The sequence below is a fragment of the Micromys minutus genome (assembly GCF_963924665.1).
Source record: "Micromys minutus genome assembly, chromosome: 12".
In the NCBI taxonomy this organism is placed as follows: domain Eukaryota; kingdom Metazoa; phylum Chordata; class Mammalia; order Rodentia; family Muridae; genus Micromys; species Micromys minutus.
The window spans coordinates 27,064,440-27,083,809 of record NC_137981.1 but is presented as its reverse complement, the minus strand read 5'-3'; the positions used below and the strand labels follow the sequence as shown (position 1 = coordinate 27,083,809).

Below are 19,370 nucleotides of genomic sequence, written 5' to 3'. Positions count from 1 at the left end.
CAGGCATGTGAGCATGAACAGGTTATGTTTCTTCTTGGGATTATAGTCACCGAGGGAGGACTCTGTCCCATGCTTCCTGCTCTTGTGTACAAATATATATACATACATATGGACAAATATACGTGTGTGTGTGTGTGTGTGTGTGTGTGTATGTGTGTGAACAATGCAAAGGCACTTTTTCCTCTTGATCTTGCCAGAAAATTTTGCAAAGTTCAATAGTTAGGTCAGCTCTCAGATGTGGGGAAAGGCATGAGTGAGCTTGGGAGGTCCCCGATAAGAGCAAAGGCATGTGTTAAGACAGGATACCTCAGCCTAGGTAGAGGTTACCCTAGAGAGAGGGAGATAAAGAAGAGGAAGGGAAGATTGCTTTAATTTGCAGGTACCAGAAAACCAGATATCCAAAGGAGAGACCCGTTCTCCCCAAATGATGGGGATGGAACATGATTGGCACGGTTCAGAAATCCAGAGGAAAGCAAGAGTTTGGGTAAGAGACTCTGTGAGAGATCTACCAGCAGTAGGCCTCATCTCCTGTCCTGAGACTGGGTGCTTCAAGCAACTAAGACTTATTCCTTCTTGGTGCATAATGCAAGTATTTGTTAGAGCGGAAGGGGACAGTGGGCTTGAGTCAAGGGGTAGGGTGGGGCAGACACAGCTTGACTTATAGCTTAAATATTTAAATGTCTGACACACCCTGGACTCCGCAAGCACCAGGAGCTTCCTATTAAAAGCTAACTAGAGGAAGATGCCCAGTGCATAGAAGAGCTCAATCAACAGCCTCTCTTGCTGAAGAAAGGCAGGTGGCTAGCTGGCACCCTCGCCCTGGGACTTTTATATGGGCTGCTTGCTGCCGCTTTCTCTGCAATGTCATGGCCCCTTTGCGTGGGCCAGGGCAGCTGTCATCCCACAGCTCTGTTGTCTGGGCATGTGCTTCCCTCAGCAGGTCCCTCAGGACGCTCAGCAAAGCTTCCCAAGGCTGAAGAGCACAGTATGAATATTGCATGAGTAATAATAACCCTACCACTTAGCGGCTATACAGCGCTTCCCTCTTTCCTGATACTTTACCATCATTAATTAGTTATTCTGCACGAAGCCTGCCTCCCTGCTCACTTCCAAGACAGCCCCACAAAGGCAACTCTGGGTTGAGCTTCACTCTAGACTGTAGGCCTGCTCTGAGCTAAAGCTCCTAGATGGGGTTGCAGACATCTCTCCTTTTAGAGAATGGCCAGCCCTTGTTAGGAGGAGTGCCCTTCCTGGTCTGAGCACTCCCTGGAGATCCCGCACTTCTCCCACCAGCAAAGCAGATGTTTACAAGTGCAAAGACAGCTGTTGCCTACCTCTCACTCTGGGCACACACATCCAGGGGATGCACACAGCCACACTCGGACAGTGACAATGAGCTTAACACACCACCAAACTCAGCTCAGAGTCACTGATAGAGTGAGGGGTGATGGAATGGGGACTCCTGGCTCACAGTGCCCTCCGTATGCCCTTTTATTTCTGTAGCTTATTCTCCACTACCTAGGTTACGGTACCTAGGTCATAGGGATGGAACCCTTTCAGACACTCACTAATGGGCTTGAAGAGATAACAAACTTTCCCTAGTGAAAATAGGTCTACTGGGGGCCAATATTTTTTGGAGGGCATTGCTTGCCTTGGTAGTATCCACAAATTTCCTCATCTTTTAGTATCTATCTCCCCAAGGCTTGCAGCCACTTCCTTGTCAGATGTGACTTGATACTTGTCTTTACTTCTTGGTAAGAAGGAACCCAGGTCCCCACCCCTGCCAGAACTTCCCATTTTTGCAAACATTCTCATGCTTGGGGCACCCCTTCAGATGCAAGGCAGCTCCTTTCTCCAACCTCTCCATTAGTCTGAGAAGGTATCGATTTCTTTGGCTTCTAGAAGCTGGGTGTTTGGATCCTAGCGTGTGAATCTTTAAGAATTAATTAGCAAAGAGTGCTCAGGAAAATAACATGGGCCTGAGTTTTGATGCTGTCAGGTCACCCACCCTAATCATTCCCTCTTAATTACGGTGCTATTTCTGGAAAGTGGAGGCACTTGCTCATGTTTCTTGGCCTCCCTGGTCTTCTCATTGGTCTGATGGCCTTCTATGACTTCCTGCTTCTCACTCCTGTCAAGGGTAGCTATGTCCTAGCTGGACAAAACATGGATAAGACCCTGCCCTCCAGCTCCAAGGACTGCTTTGGGCACCTTGACAGTAAAGACTATCAAGGTGACCTATGTGACTGTTCCCATGCTTGTTTGAGGACACTCACAACAGCCTCTGTGTCAGGGCTCTGCCGCTCTACCCTGCTGACCTACCTCTTTAGCTCTTGTATTCTCAGCCCCTTTTCAGGCCCTCCTGGATGCTGTACCTGCCTCCTACTCTGCCCTCCTCACCATCCCCAAGTCCCTTTACACTGGCTCTCATTAGTCATCTTGTCTCTAACTAAATTGTAAACTTGTAGAAGTTTCCCAACTCCCCAGGCAAGGTTGAGTATCTCCTTGGTCATCTTTGCTGGCCAATCAATGGATAAAAAGTTCTAGTATATAGTAATACCTACCCAGTGCCCATCTTCCTGGGCTTGTCTAGGTGTGTGGATTAACACACCAGTGGGCAGCCATTATGCCCTTGCTGTCTGGAGTTCTCTCTACCTGCCCTTTCCCTTCTCGACTGTGGGTTTTTGTTTTGTTATTTTCTTGGTCTGGCCCATATAGTTTTATCTCTGACTAGGTTCTTTCAGAGAAAGACTGGGGCATGAAGAGTTATGGGAGGATGTAGAGGTTATCCTGTTTACTGAAAATTTGGCTGCTAAGGTCAGGCTGTGATGAGTGAGAAGAAAGGTAACTTAGGAAAAGCTGTTTCCGGTGGCTTAGGCGTTTATGATAGGGTGCCTGAGGTTTCTGCAAGTCACAGAAGGTTCTAGACCTCAGTGGAAGCCACACAAACAATGGGAGTAAAAAGACAACCAGTGTTCTACTGGGACAAAGGCTGAGGCATATCACATAATGGCAGATACATGTCATTATCAGGGTCAGTTCAAACAGCCCCAAAAGAACGCTAAAAGAGACAGGGCTGCTGTTCCTGGTTTTCTTAGATGCCCACCTAATCATGAACATACACGAAGGGAAGAAGCTGCCACCCTTATACCTCCCAAACAGGCAGATCTAAAAAACTGAGCAGCCCTGACCTCAAGGTCAACGAGAGAGGAAGTTGTGTCTCTGGTGAGCACTTCTTACATACCAGAGTCTTATGGCCCTGATTTCCCAGGGAAAGAGCTGGGCTTAGGGTTAAACAGTGGTGTAAAGTCCAGATGCACTGCCTCTTTGATTTTGCACGCCCAGGGTCCTTTCTGTGACTCTCAACTGCTGAAGAGTTCCAGCTGTGTACCAGCACAGCCCAGGCTCCTGAGGACTCACAGTTCATTGCAGAAGGTGAAGATGTTCTCAGAATCATATGTGTGATGCTATCTCCCTCATTTGTCTCTGTGGTTGAACTCTACTTGGCTTTTTACAAACTTGATCATATCGCTTCAAGGCTTTGAGCTACTTCTGGGTCCACACAGAGTAGCTTTGGACTGATTGCTCAGATACTGAAAGACTTGGCCCTCTACTGTGGTTCTCTATCAATCAGGATAGGAATCCAAGTCGCAAGGGCTCTCAGGTATCTTCCTGGCCCTGGGGAAGAGAGTTCTCTTCCTATTATTGGTACCTCTGTGCCACAGAGCAAGACACAGAGGGAGAAGGAGGTCTGGAGAAGGTTCAGAAGTGATTCTGGACCAACAGAGCCAATGGGAGTCTTCCAGAGGACTCTGGAGGTGGCTTTTGCGCTAATTCTTAGAGGTGAGGAGGAACATCAGGATAGGGTGACATGACTTACTCTGCTTACATGCTCTCACTAGGTTTGTCTGCAGCTACCCTAAATAGTTCTTCATTTTATCCCTGTGTGCTCCATTCCCACCTCATTCAACAGCCTAACTTTCTATGATGCTGTGTCAGGACTATCCAGTATGTTCTCAAGGTCATTCTGGAGCCAGTCTTCCCCATCAAGAATCACCTGAAGTGGTTCCACAAAGGAACAACAATGGATCAAGTGGCGAACTTTTATTCTGGTCTCCTTTGTCATAGTTTGGCAGCTCATGATCTCCTCTGGCCACTTCGGGTTGCCCTGTTGCCGGTTTTTGTTTGTGTGTGTACTCTTTAAGACAGGGTGGATGCTACTCCTGACATTTGAAGCCTGTTTCCTTTATATGGAAATGTCGGAATTCATGAGATCTAAAGTTAGGGCCCACCACCCACCCCCTAATGTTTAAGTACCAAGTTGAATGTGGGCCGGCATCGGTTGACAAACATTTAGGGCGTCCATCTCTATTTTTAGTTCAGATACTTATAGAATGACACATGCCGACTAGCCCACAACTGGGAATCACACGCCCTGATTCTGCCCAAATAAGGTGGCAGGGAATGTTAACTCCCAGGGAGAGTGGACCAAACAGGTGGACAGCACAAAGAGGCCTGGATGCCAGGGATGGGCTTTTATCGGGTCAGATTCCAACAGAGATGGGCAAGTCCAAGCTGTGCCTTGGTCTCACTCTTCTTGGCTCTCCTGAGGCAGCCCTGACTTCTTCCACTTGGGGAAAGGCTAAGCTACTTGATAGGTCCTTTACTCTTGTCGCCTTCCCCTTTTCAGTTCTGGCAAAGAACACAGGCCTTCGTGCATGTTAAGTTAGTACTCTACCCTCCTAGCTCAAGAGCCATAAACTCTTGCAGGGTTGGAGGCCACCTGCAGAGCAGGTCACAGGCTGGAGAGGTGCAGAGGGGCTGCTGTGCTCCATGCCCTCATCCAATTTATCTGAAGCTGCTTTAGAAAGGGCAAAGCATCGGGCTCAGATGGGGTGTGGAGAGACAGTTGAGTGCCTCCATGTAAGTTCCTCCGCAAGAGAGCTCTGTTCACTCGCCACCTATCCACACTTGAAGGCTATGTGGGCCCCTTCTCTGGAAAGTGTCAAGGTCTCAGCAAGTCCATCCGGAAGGCAGCAGCTGAGATTATCCTCACCCTCTGCACCCAGCTCATCAGGGACAGCGATGAGGCACAATGCACATCTGTGTGTGCATGCCTGCCTGCAGCTAGCCAGGATCATGAGGTTAGAGGTAACAGGTGGCATTTGCCTCAGGGACAGCAGCCATGACATACCCGTCCAGTTCCAGACTGCACAGGATCTTAAGAGCCCGTGTTCCAGTAATTTGCTCTGCCCTGGCATTGCAAGGACTCCTGCAAAGCATGTGGGCAGAAGCTCCTGCTGGGTTTGCTCAAACCCTCCTGGGGTCTTACACGTCCCCATGCAGAGTAAGGCACCCCGCAGTTCTAAGGCTGTGTTGGTAGACAAACCCTGCTAGGGCCATCCATTCTCCAGCTACTTTGCAGAGCTGAGGTGCTTGCTGAGGCTCTACAGCCCAAGAGGGACTCTCCTAGCTCTTGACCCTAGCAGGAGGCAGGTCTCCTGCTGGATGGATCCTTATCCAGGGGCTCATTAGAGAGCAGAGTTAGACCTCCCAGTGAGACACTGAGAGCAAAGGAGCTAGGGCAGATAGGGAGGATTTTTCTCCCTGAGGAGGGGAAAGGCTGCCGCCGAGTGGCCAGAGGGCTGGCTAGCAGGAATCATTGCTCTAGCGCACAGCTCCATTCCCTGATTAGGTTTGTCTCCATAAGATAAATCCTCAGTGGGGGTGGGGAGGAAGCGGGGGGGGGGGGTGTAAAGAGAGGAAATCCCCTAAACTGGAAGATTCAGAGATTAGTGGAATGTCTCAGGGCTTAGAGGGGATCTGATCACAGTACAAAGAGGGTGGTGTCTAAGGGACCTTCAGAGAGCTGAGCTGACCACAAGACATGGACCCCAGCCTTGGGACCCAGCAGTAGGATCCCAGTGTTGGGTAGTATTGTTGACTAAGATGGGTCCTGGGGAGACCTGGGCAGGGCTTCCTTTCATCTTCTCTTCCCTATTTTCCAGTGGCCTGAGCTGCAGGCACAGCCTCTGGGACCCCCAGATTTTGCTCTTGGCTCTGCATATGGGCCTCTGGCTTTCTCATCTGTGTCCTTTTTTCCTTGTCAGTATCATCTGGGGCTGGTGTGTTCACAACAAATGCTCCCATTAAAAGCATGGTCACCAAGTGGAAAACCAAAAGATGGGACCTGGGAAGTTGATGATTGGGGGCCAAAGGCAGGCTGACTCCCTAGAGATCTGGCTTCCTTAGAGCATGCCATCTCTGGATCCAGCCTTCTGTCAGCAAAGAGTGTGATCCAAGAGGAGTGTGGAACACATTTCTGAGGCTAGAATGTCAGCCAGAGATCCTGCTCTCATCCATAGCCCCCAAGTACAGTTCTAGGTCTTTCCCAAGTCCACAAGTGGTTTAGTCTAGCTGTGGCGGCAGGCTTAATTTAAAGAAATGCTAATGCAATGGAGCTTATTGGGGGCCTTATCCAATAGAGAAAATCAAGGTTATTTTGTGCAGTGGTGTGTGTGTGGGGGGGGGGGTGGGTGGGTGTGTGCGCGCTTGTGTGTGCACTTGACTTCTGTAGGAAAGAAACATCTGTGTGTCCCCAAGAGGAGCTGTAGTCAGAACAAGGCTGTGAGATTTTGCTTTAAGAATCTCCAGGACTCATTTGCTCATCAAGTGGGTTAGATAAAACTTCCAAACTAGGGACTGGGGAGATGCTCCATGGTTAAGATCACTTGCTGCTCTTTCAGCTTCTAGCTGCCTGTACTCATAGCTCCAGGTCTGGTACTTCTACTAATCTCCTTAGCCATGTGCAGTTACACATGCATGCAGACACCTGCACACACACACACACACACACACACACACACACACACAGACACACACACACACACACACACATGATTACAAGTGAAACCAGTCTCTAAAAATCAATCTCTAACGATTATAATGATCCATTCCCCATCAAACACAGAAAAACAGCTGTGCTGTAAGGGTCCATGATTTGCTGAAGAATGGTACCCTGGACTCAAATAGTATGTAAACTCAAAAAATATTTTATCCTGATGAGGTCCAAAGATCTACCATCTCCAAAGATGGAGAACCCAAAAAGTGAGCTCACAGACCCGATTTAAAGCTTATTAGGGGGATTCCGGGGAGGGGGAAGTGACCTCTATCTTAATCTTGGCTCTTTCTTGAGAAACATTCCAGAACCATTGCTGGATCCTGTGGATCTGAAAACTGTTGCTGAGGAAGTCCTGAAACTGTTGCAAACCCATTGTCCTTGCCTCAGGCCAGGTGGCAGTCAGGTGAAGTCTGCATTTTCCTGGGCTTGCCTAGGCTTGCCCAGTTCTTGGAAACATAAATTTAGGCCTAGTCTCCTGAACTGCCAATCTGAAGCCTGTCATGGAGTCAACCTGTCTCAGTCTTTTGTGTAGCACTAGCTGAACACATTGTGCTGAGTGTCACTGAGGGTGGTCAGTGGTCAAGAGTGAATGGAAAAACTCTCTGCTGATTGGGCAAGCAGAGCTTTTGTTTCTTTCTCCCCTAGGAGGTCAGGGCTCAGGAGGCAGCCACCTGGGAGCTCAGTGGGAAGGGCCCAGCACCTGTTCTCTCCCATGGGAGACCCACTGAGGTGCATGAGAGGAGGCTGAGATCCACTTAGTCATTAGCCCTAGTGGTGTGGATTTATGTTCCTGTGGTTTCAGGTGTCCATGAGGAGTCTTGGGCTATATTTCCCACAAGTATGGTCCATGGCTTCTTGGCTCCCAGCCCTGACACTACTTGGCATGATCTTTGATTTCTCAATATTTCTGCTTTCTCATTCATCAAATGGTGATGATCACAGGGCCCATGTTGCAGAGTGAATGTTACATTAAATATATGACCATCTGGACTGTACTCAACATCTGTCTCAGAATAAGTGACTGAGGATCGCCAGCATTCTCCACAGCCCACAGTCTATGTGGCCTGTCTGTGGAACTATCAGTGCACTCGTGAGTGGGGTCTATGTCTCCAGGTTTGAAGTCCTGGCCCGAATCATGAGGCATCCCTGTATGGTGGCGTTGCTTTACAGCCTCCATCATTCATTCATTCGTTCATTATTTATCTGACATCTGTCGAGACTATGCATTTGTCAGGTACTGTGTCAAATGCTGCACTCTCCTGTGCAGTCATCAGGGAGATCACTAAGACATACTGTGGCTGATAGCCAGTTGAGAAGCTACTAGCATGGCAACTGAGGCCCGGCAGCAATATGTAAATGTTGAGTTAATACTGAGCTGGTCAGTTAAGTTGGAGAACTACAGGACTGTTGAGGTTCCAAAAGGGACAGTGTAACCTACTTGTGGAGGGTCAGGGAAGAAATGACACAGAGCCAAGACCAGAAAAAGAGCAAAGAGGGAAGTAGAAGGGGCTAGACCAAGAGAGTGGCCCAAATGCAGATGTCTAGGTAGACCACATAGGGTGGTAAGAGTGAACTGAATGCAGGCTAGGATGAACACAGGGTCTTAGAAACTGCTCAGGAATGAGGGGCTGAGCCCAATAGGATCTTGTACCTTGTCCAGACTTTGAGGAAAGATTTAGCACCTTAGCAAGGCCCTGAGCTTCTGACAGTCAGAAACCCATTGAGTTCTTGAGGATGGTGGTCAAGAAGAAGGTTTGGACAGCAATGTTCCAGTTGGAGCTCAGTCCCTGTTCCGACAAGCGTTGGGCATTTTTTTGTTGTTGTTGTTATTTTTACTGTGTTTGATGCTTATGTGAGTCTCTCCCTCTCCCCCTTACCCCTCTGTGTGTGTGTGTGTGTCCATGCATGTACCTGTGTGTATTTATGTGAAGACCAGAGGAGAACATTGGGTGTACTGCTCAATCACCCCACCTATTCCCTTGAGACAGGGTTTCTCACAGAACCTGGGGCTGTGCTGGTGGCCAGTAAACCCCATTAGTCATCCTGTCTCTGTCTCTGTCCTGCTATAGCACTGCAGTGACAGGCATGTATGTGACCACGACTCTCACCTCCCTTTTAAAATTATAGGTGCTGGGGATTGAACTTGGGCTCTTAGAAGCCCCTCTTCCCTGACTGTGGTTTCTAAAAAGGCTTGGGATTCTTTCTTTGCAGGCATTGGAGGAGCTCAAGTGCTGGCAACGGGCAAGTCTGCTGGGACTGAGATCGGTAGGTGGCCTTCTTGCTTGTTTTGTGTACAGAGTTAAAGTAATATAGAATTGCAAAGAATTCCGATGCATGCTGGTCATGTATTCTTGCTAGCCAGCACACAGCTTGCCTATAGGCCACTGAGTGGTCAAAACAGCTTTATTCCAGGGATGCAAACCATCAAGGCCACCTCTGTGTGCTGTCTGTCTCTAATCCCGCTCCCCCAATGCCTTATCCTGCAAGTTCTGCCATTTTCCTTGGTCCTCATGTATGGAGCAGTAGACCATGCCATCAGACAGAAGAACTGGTCATTCAGAACCCCAATAAAACTCATAACTGAGAATGACAGGAGTTCGGGCTAGCTCTTGACCAGATTCCAATTCTGAAGCATGTGACTATGACACCCAACTAAGAGGACCAAAACAACCTGTCACAAAGCATAGAGCCTAGAGTTCTCCATGCTAATGAAATATCTAGGGGCCCTGGGTGTTTAGCCAATAAGCATCCCTTCCTAGGCATCCCTTCCTGCAAAAGGTATTTAATCTCTGGTCCACCCTGAGTAAGTAGTATGCATTCTCATCCTCTGTAAATAAAGCAGTTTGGACAAGCAAAGACTTTCTCCTTCATCAAGGAGCCTTCATCTTGATGAAGATGCTACACAGAAGGCCTTCATCATACAGAGCCAGGGCTAAATGCAGAAGGCCCCTCCCAACTCCTGGCACTCACTCTGAACTAAACTGACCCCCCACAACCCTGGGCTGGGCGCATTGCTGGCCTGAGGACCCATTCTTAACTCCCTGAAGTTCCCCAGCAACAAGTGGGTGCCTAGGAGTTTGAGAACCACAGCCTCCGTCCAAGCTCCTATCATTTCTCACACAGAGAAACACGGGCTTGGACCCCATCTTAGGCTGTATTTTGCCTCCTATGAGCGGCATGTTGATGTTCATGAGCTCAGCGCCCCAGCAGCAAGGAAGAAACACAGACTAGCACCCCTGAATTTTGACTCCCAGTGACAGATCAGCAATCACCCCAGTGACGAGGCTAAATGCAGACACACATTTATCTATATTCATCTGCCCCCTTCCCACACTGCCTGCTCCCTCCTCATATTGAGGCTTGCTTTGCTAGCAAGGAGTAATCTACACATCACCTCCTCTAAGAAAGCTTTGGGCCCCAGGACTCCCACACCAGTCCAGACCACTTGTAATGTGACATTACTGTGAGCTCTTTACCTGCCCTTCTCAGCAGACTCAGCTCCTTGAAGGGCAGGTTCTTCCCCATTAGCTTTTGGGTTCACCACATAGCAACAAGTTTCAAATCCTTGATAGAGGAGTCAGTGAATGGATTAAGGAATAAGCAAGGTAGGAGGGCAGGAAGTGAGCTGCCTAACACCAGAGCACAGGTGTTGAATGTCCCCATTCTGACAGCTGAACAGGGTGGGGCTCTGGGGTTATGGGAGGGGCTGGGAGTGGAGAATGGAAAATGGTACTAGCATCACAGGTTGTTATGTGAGATGTTAAAGTCCAGGAACATGGCCCTGAACTTCATCTAGAACCCTGAAAGATCCCTGGAGGCTGACAGATGAATCCTGAGTTTGATTCTTCCCTGTGCTTTAGATTTCAAATATGCCATCATCGGCATGGTGTTGGGAGTAGCCATATCTGCAGGTTTCCTTGCCCTGAAGATCTGCATGATCCGGAGACACTTGTCTGACAATGACTCTGCAGACCTGAAGAACACACCTCAGGGTAAGGGACCCATGACAAACAGAGCCTGCACTGCTCTACAGAAGTAAGGATTGGCTCTGTTGGTCTGTCTTTTGTGTTCCTGTGATAAAGCATCAGAGACAATCAACTTAAAGAGAGGAAAGGGAGTGGGCCTCACAGTATTGAAATTTTGGTCCATGCTCTATTGATCTTCTTGGTTTGGGGCTGATATAATAAGCCATGGGTGTGAAGGAGGAAGATGATTCTTCTGAAAGAGAAGAACTTGGGGCCCTACAATCCCCACAAGGATATGTACCAAGGCCTAAGATCTCCCTGTAGGTCCAGAGGACAATGGGCTATGGAATAAGCCTTTAACATATGGGACTTTGGAGAATGTTCTAGAACTGAGCTATAGCAAGTGGTGTCTTGTGAGGCCACCTAATGGTGGGACATTGTGACAAAAAGACAGAGCAAACCCACAAGCGCACAGCCCAGGGACTTCAACAGAAAATCAATGGAGTGTCACAGCAGGTTCTCTTCCCCCTGTGTCTCCCTGACTATCTCTCTGTCCTGTGCACTTCTGTATTCAGGCACTTTTGGTTTTCCTGAGAATTAAGCTCTCTGGAGAAAGATGGAGAGATCTGAAGTCAGTTTCAAAAGAAGACCTCTGCTTTCTTGTCCCATGGACATGATCAGATAGCATCAATCCCAGGGGTCTCTCAGGTCCTGAGCTCAGCTGGGCAAGTCATATATCCAGAGCAGAGTAGAGTGGTTGTATATGATCTAGATGTGGCTCAGCTCATGTGCCTCAGTGGGCCGCGGCGTGGCAGTTCACAGCCTGTGGTCTGTTGGGGAGGGTGTCCCTGAAGGACCTGAGCAGTTTCTCAGGCTTGCACCCCTCTCTCTGGAAGATACCCACAAAGCAACCTCAGAGATAATGAAGATGATGATTGTGAAATTTTCTGTGGCAAAGTTCTGAAGACAAGGAGGAAGGACCCTCGCTTCTCTTAGAAAACACGACCCATAAAGATACATGGGGAAAGATAGTGTGGCCATGAGGAAGCTTCTGAAAATGGACATCACTTGTCACAAACACTGGCTTGTCTTTGATTTGGTTTTTCTACCAATAAGAGTGGAAGAAACTGACTTTCTATTCCACAGTTCCCAACCTCCATTCTCCTGAGAAGTTCAGCCCCTTTGGGAGACTCAGGCTTCAAGCAGAGGGGTTATGGGTCACGGCTGGTATAGGGAACACTCAGTCACACCTGTGTGCTGTCCAAGTACCACTTCCCAATGGGTGATGCATTGTAGAGCTCCTCTACCCTGCTGGCTTTGAACCTTCACATCAGCCAGCTGGGCTAAGGAGTCACAGGCCTTCCCTGCTAACACTCTGCTTTCTCTGTTTAGACGTCATCTTGCTGAAGAGGAAAAGCCCCAGGTAAGGTTGTTTCAGATTGCTTAGTGCGGTACCACCCCCCACTCACCACCTCCACCTCAACTATTGGGTCACTGGCTCGCTCGAGGTCTGAAATGCACCTCACAGGTCCTGCATTCTACAGGTCCTGCCTCTTATTCTTACTTTCTTTGGACCAGTGGTGGAGTCTTAAGAGCAGTGGCCACAGGGTGCAGTAGCCAAAAGCCTCAGACTTTTCTTTTCATTCCCAGGGTTAGACTTTCCCTAGTACCCTGCTCAGAATATTGTGTTTTATGCTTAGAATAAAGCCCGTACCTCCTCCCTAACAGAGTTTGTCTCAGATTAAATTCTTCGGTTAGCATCTGGCATCTTTGTCTTCTTGCATGGAGCCTAAGCCTTTGGCCAGCCTGCCCCAGGACCTTTGCATTCACCATCTTCTCACACAGAGGAGTTCCTTGCGCAGATGGTCGTCACAAGCCTTGCACCTCATCTCCTTTACAGCCCTGCCTCCGCATAACCATCTGATTTTAGATAGACTGCTTTATTTAAATAGGAGCAGCCCATCTACCCTTCTCATTCTTTTCCGTGTGTGCACATGGATGTGTTGTGTGTCCAAGTCTTATACCCATGCATGTGTACACATGTGGATACCTGAAACATGTGCTGGGTCTCTTCCTTAGTCATTCTTGACCTTATTCTTTGAGGCAAGGTCTCTTACTGAACCCTAGGCTTGCACTTGGTTAGGCTGGCTGGCAGTAAGGTGCAGGGACCCTCCTGTTCCTCCTTTCCCGGGGCTGGGTTACAGGCACGTGCCTGACTTTTTCATCGGTGTTGAGGATCAAGCTCAGCTCTTCATATTTGCTGTAAGAACTTTTCTGACTGAGCCGTCAACCAAAGCTCTGGCTTTATTATTTTTTTTTCCTGTACCTCTTTTCCACAGTTGTACCACATGTCATTAAATTCTGTGGATTTGTTATTTTCCCACCTTAAAATGAAGCCTCCTTGAAAGCAGATCTTTCTTTTCATCTCTGTGGCCCTAGCAGGTAGCTCAGTACATGGAATAGAGTGTGTGAGCCTTTGTGATGAATGAATGGATGGATGGATGGATGAATGGATGGATGGATGGAATGGATGGATGGATGGATGGATGAATGGATGGATGGATGGATGAATGAATGAATGAATGAATGAATGAACGGACATGAGGCCATGAAACAGGTACTAGGTGGCAAGAGAGGGAAGACAAGTTCTCTCCAACTACAGTTATCTGAGAGTGGTGAGACAGAAAAGGCCTGTGTGACCCTGTGGCACCTTGGAGGTGCTGAGGGATGCACACTCCGTAGAAAGTAGATTGTGTCAGGGTGAAGGCAGAAAGCAAAGAGGAACCCACAGTAGCCCTGGGAAGAGAGGACTCCAGTGACCTCTGGCCATTGTGGGAGCCATATGATGGCAGATGTTTCCCCCTATGGTGTGTGTGTGTGGGGGGGGAAGCTGTTGAAGAGAGAAGAGAATTCCGCTCCCTGGGGTGTAAGGAACTTTGAATGAGTGAATGATTCTGAACCACGTCCTGAAATTTCCTGTGTGGCACCAAGGACACAGGGAGGGGACAGGGCACTGGGTTGATCACAGTTGTCCTCATGGAGTTAGGAGAAAGACCTGTGCATATGGGATTCCCCTGGACTCTCCTTCAGTGCTCAGACCCTCCTGGACAACCTCTGAATCACAACCAGGAGGCTGCAGAAAGAATACAAAAATGGGAAGACTCTGGATTCTTTGAGACATGGGAACTAGAGGACGCAAGAGCTGTTTAACAAGAACCCTCAGAATCAACAGCCAGGGGCAATGGAAGAAGAAAGAGCTACCACAGCAGCGGGAGATGCTCAAGTTTCCCAGAATAGCACTAGATGAAGTCTGGGATCCCAGGTAACTTGAGGTCCCAAGAAGCTGCTGAACACAGGAGCCAGGGCCCCCACGCAGCCCAGCCTCATCTTCCGGTTTGCACTAGGCTTTATTCCGAGCATCTCCCTGTTTGCAACAGAAAGGAAAGCTGGCATTGCCCTGGTGGCAGTTGTGGCTCTTCTGCTTGCCATGACAGAAATGCTGGCACTGGCTAGAAAGCTCCCTTAGACATTCATTTAAGGCTGTAGGAAGTGCTCCAGGGAGGACTCTTTGGCTGCACTAAAAGCTGAACTGTGGTCTTTTGCACAATTGGAGTTGAGAAAACTGGACTTTAAGAGAAGGTGAGTCCAGATCTTTCATAGCCTTCCTTTTGACAATGACCAACGCAGTTCATTTAATACAAACAAAATCACAAATACCACTCTGTCAGGAGACTTCAATGTAATTGACTGTCTGGTTCTTACTCTGCCTTTGGGGGTCTGCAAGTGGGAAAGCCTGCTGCTTTGGAGCAGACACTGAGGGGCAGAATCTCGAGGTGCTGGTTGAACTTGCCCTTCTCTGGTTTACCTGCTTGCTATAGCAAGATCCAACTAACTGGGATGTCCACTCTAGACCTGGAGTCATTGTCTCACTTTCTCTCTTGTCCTCTTTTTGTTTGAGGAAAAAAATCCCGAGATCCATAAAAAAAATTGAAAAGTTGCAAACAAAATATGTATGATTCTTGCACTTCTCCTCCCTATCTCCAACCCCGAATTGTTCTTTTTAAACTACCTGTGGTGGTTCAAATATGCTTGGTTGAGGGAGTGACACTATTAGGTGTGGTATTGTTAGAGTAAGTATGGCCTTGTTGGGGAAAGTGTGTCACTGTGGGGGTGGGCAATGAGACGCTCCTCCTAACCACATGAGAGCCAGTCTTCTAGCTGCCTTCGGAACAAGAGTTAGAACTCTCAGCTCTTCCAGTTCCATGACGGCCTAGATGCTGCCATGTTTCCCACCATGATGAGAATGGGTTGAACCTCAGAACCTGTAAGCCAGCCCCAATTAAACCTTGTCTTTTATAAGAGTTGCTTTGGTAATGGTGTCTGTTCACAGCAACAAAACCCCTAACTAAGACACTACCCAAGCTGGAAATTGTGCAATGTCCCCCCTTTTCTTTCTTTTCTCTTCTGTTTTCTTTCTTTCTTTGTTTTATTTGGAGAGGGTCAAGAATATCAAGGACAGAGGCAACACTGCCTGTGTTGTGTAGGGATCACCCTGCATCAGGAGGTGCATACCTAACTCCCACTAGTCTTTCTGTTGGTGATGCTTCTTATGAAAGCTTGGCCAGGGAACCCAGAACTTGCTCTCTGTACTGTAGAGAGCCCAATGTTCTTTGTCAAAAGCAAATACTCCTAAGACTGATGCTCTGTGAATGTATCTTGATCCTCAACAGTTCCTCATCCGTTGATCTCACATCGATTTCTAATCCATCTCTGAGTCAGCTGTTGCCATTTGGTAGTTACAAAAATCTTGTGCATCTAATCCTTATACCTCTTCTGCATCTAACAGCGGCCATTCTTACTTCTTTGGGAAGGGGGTGTTTTTCTATTTTTTTTTCTTTTTAGTTTTTGACTAATTGTTAGTATTATAGAGTTCAATGCCTTTTAATCTATCACTCTCAAAATTCTTTGTTGCTTGAAGTGTCTCAAGTTGAGTCAGTGTAAGGTCTTTCTTGGTGACAAGTAGGCCCTGTGACAATGCCCTGCTGTCTGGGAACACCTCTCAGACTAAACACATATACACACTTACAAACACACACACACATGTGCAAACACAAAGACATATACATGTAGAAATATAGGCACAAATACATACACAAAGTGTACAGACATGCATAAATACACACAGAGAATGCACAGACACACAGATACTGACATACATATACACATAAGACACACTGACACAGACACAGACACACACACACACACACACACACACACACACACACACACACACGGGATTTGAAGTTCCCTTTGTACTGCCCCTCGCCCTTTTCCCCAGATCCCCTTCTGTTTTTATGGGGATAACTTTTAGAAATCCAGCTTTCCAACTTCGCACAGCATGTGTCACACTCATGGCCATTGGCGTGTCATTGTCCCTAAGTTCTTTCAGTGTATGTATATAAACAGCAACACCACTTCTCTGAGGTCCCCCAAGCTTTCCCGTCTGTGTTTCTTGCTTGACTCCCAAGTGGAGTCCCTGGTTCTCTCCCATGGCAGGGTTTCCTTTTTTTGCTTGATTCCAATCATCACACATGATGTGAATCACAGCGGTGTTCTGACACAGCCTGCCCAGCAAGCAGGAAGGCATCTCTGCACCACATTCTGCCTGTAGAGTTTAGCTTTTCATGTCTATACAGCCAGAGTGATGTGCTCAACTTAAATACTAATTTTCTCTGTGTGGTTAATGGTACCAATTTGATACTAATTCTTAAGTCTCATGGACTAGGCTAGTTTAATGTTTTATTTAAAACCATTAATTTTATTTTTGAACATGTAAAACCAGAACAAAGGCCAAGGATACTTAAACATAAACTCAGAGAATTCTTTCTCTTCATACTGTTGTTATGTTTCTGCCTTGAGTTCATCATCTCAGTATGTTCTGGCTGATTGAACCCCTGTCCTTGACCCTTTCACAAAGACATATGGAATTTTAAACATTTACATATAACCAGTTTTAATTTTATATGTATTTATACCTTAACAGATATAATTTGTGGTACTTTCAGTTTTTATGTTTGATCCTGATTCACTGCCATCCATTCTGTTGAGTGCTGTGAGCTACAGATATAATTTGGCCTGTTATATAAATGGCATCCTCATTAAAACCGTTGGTTAAGTGTGGTAGGCCATGCCTGTGATTCCAGTGCTGGCAGGACTGCCACTGAGAGACCAGCCTGAACCAGACAGTGAGTCCCTGTCTCAGAAATAAAGGAATGAATGGTGCTGGAGATATGGTCCAGCACTTAAGAGCTTGCTGTCCTTCCAGAGGACCTGGGTTCAGTTGCCAGCATCCATGTCCAGTGGTTCACAATCACCTGTAACCCAAGCTCCAAGATGATCTGATGATCTTTTCTGATTTCCAAAGGCACATGTGCATGTGTACATACACATATGCACACCTCCCCCAAAATCAATAGATAAATCTTAAAGGGAGGAAAACCAGAGGACAAATGGTAGTTACTAGCCCCACCCTCCTCTCCAGCCTGATTCGCTCTCAGTTCCCACAGTTGCTTGGACGTTTCTGGACTTGGCCACTGGTGGTCAGCAACGGGCAGATACCACACTATGACTGGAGGTGGTGGGGTTCCGGGTATGCTTTGCCATCTGGCAGGCTGGTTCCTCCCTCCCTCAGCTTTCTTCTCAGGGAAACATTTGGTAGATTAGTTCTGTAGCCCTAGCACATGCCCCATGCCTGACCTTGATGGGAAATCCATTTGGCATCCACTGAACAAGAAGGTGGGTTTAGAGTGAGCTGTCAGAAAAGGACTTTACCCAACATGTTTAGTGGGCCACTTCCTCATCAATGAAAGATTTTTGACAACATCCAAGACTCATTCCCATTTTCGAAATGCTCTGAGGCTGCCCTTGGCTCATCAGACACAGAAGCACATATTGACTTAACTTACCTATTTGTTGTTTCCGTCTCTTTTTGGCCTAATGTGATCTCCGGAGAATATGTAAAATAGCCTGGTTTACGAGTCACCCTAACTTATGGTGTCCAACCCTTCTTGTTCTCTCTCTTCCTGTTCACAGCTGGACAGTCTAATTTCAATACTCACCAGGCAGCTTATGTTGTCCCTGCGTCTGCCCAGCTCGCCTTTTACTACAGGTTGTGTCTGGTTCCCAGGAGGCTGTTAGTACCCAGAGCTGTGATGCCCGTGAGAGGATGACTTTGTCCAGGAGGCACTTCCATAGCTCGGGGGTTGGGGCATGGCAAGGATGCTGTCCTGCTTGAGTCATCGTATCTTCGCCACCGAGCATGCCCACATAGCAAACGTCCTCTCTGCAACCCTGAATGGGCTTTTAAACTTGGGGCTGGTTAAACTCAGCAAAAGTAGTGAACTGTGTGCTCAGCCTCTGCCTGCCTAGACCAGCCCCCCACAAACTCCATATTCTTTTGGACCATTCTCCTTTCTTAGAGAGACATGCTACCATTTGACAGCGTTGGAAGCCTTCTCTTAGATTTTCATCTTCACCAGATCTTTTTGATGTTTCTGTTAGTGTACATTATTTTATTTGATGTTTTTACAAAGCAAATGGGCTTCTTTCTGACATTTTCAGGGGTGAATACAGTGTGCTTTTATCAGATCTCCCTTGTCCTAGTTTGCTTTCTATTGCTATGATGACAATCTTGACCCAAAGTATCTTGGGGAGAAAAAGGTTTGTTTCATCTTACAGCTTCCGGTCCTTTCACTAAGGGAAGTCAGGGTAGTAACTTGAAGCAGGGAGCTTGGAGGTGGGATATGAAGCAAAAGCCATATAGGAAAGCTGCTGGCTGGCTTGGACCCTGGTGCTGACATCTACTGGTGAGCTCCTTGGAGGTGCTAACCGTGCGGCCAGCACACAAAGCAAACAGTACCAACACAGTCGCTCTAACTGTGAATCTTTTATGTTTCTGTCCCTTTCTAGAGATGCCCAGGTGATTGAGCTGTGAGCTGCTAGCTGCATCAGAAGAAGCTTTGGGTACTCTGAGTCTGAAGCTCCAAGGCCAATGACGGATCATTACCTAGACTCAATATAGGAGCAGGTATTAAACGGGCTACAGTCAGCAGCACCTGTGTCCCGAGGGAAGCTGCCACTCCTGTTCTGTAAGAGTGTCTGCACAGGGGAAGTACATGAATGAACAGCAGGGAAGAAGAAAACCCCGAATCTGTATTTCTCTACCTAGATGCCCATGTAGGAGCCGCGCATTGTATCCATGTTAATGAAATCTCACTCCAACATGGCTCCTGGGTCATGCCAAGACAGCTTCCTCCTTAGCACTGTGGGGCTCTAAGCGCTCAGGCTTAGTTTTGTAAAACTCATGGCCTTGCAAACTAAGCTGCCAGGAGATTCCCACTTTAGAGACAACCCATGTACGTAGGCAGGGGAGCGTGGCGCTGATGATGTGTGCAGCATTTATCAATGTAAGACTGACCTTCTGAGGGAGCAGAGGACAGGCTAGC

The 19,370-nt window shown here is 47.6% G+C and overlaps 1 protein-coding gene across 1 annotated transcript in view; it reads left to right on the top strand.

Moving 5' to 3' along the window:
* The window catches only part of TMEM273 (transmembrane protein 273), a gene marked incomplete at both ends in the record, with an annotated part of 26,081 nt that extends 7,222 nt beyond the window's left edge, over positions 1 to 18,859 (top strand). The window contains 4 exons of the mRNA XM_080926734.1: positions 9,113 to 9,166; positions 10,762 to 10,893; positions 12,259 to 12,289; positions 18,835 to 18,859. Of these exons, the coding sequence (XP_080782860.1) occupies positions 9,113 to 9,166; positions 10,762 to 10,893; positions 12,259 to 12,289; positions 18,835 to 18,859 (242 nt within the window). The remainder of the gene's footprint in view (positions 1 to 9,112; positions 9,167 to 10,761; positions 10,894 to 12,258; positions 12,290 to 18,834) is intronic.
* Positions 18,860 to 19,370: the final 511 nt, after the last annotated feature.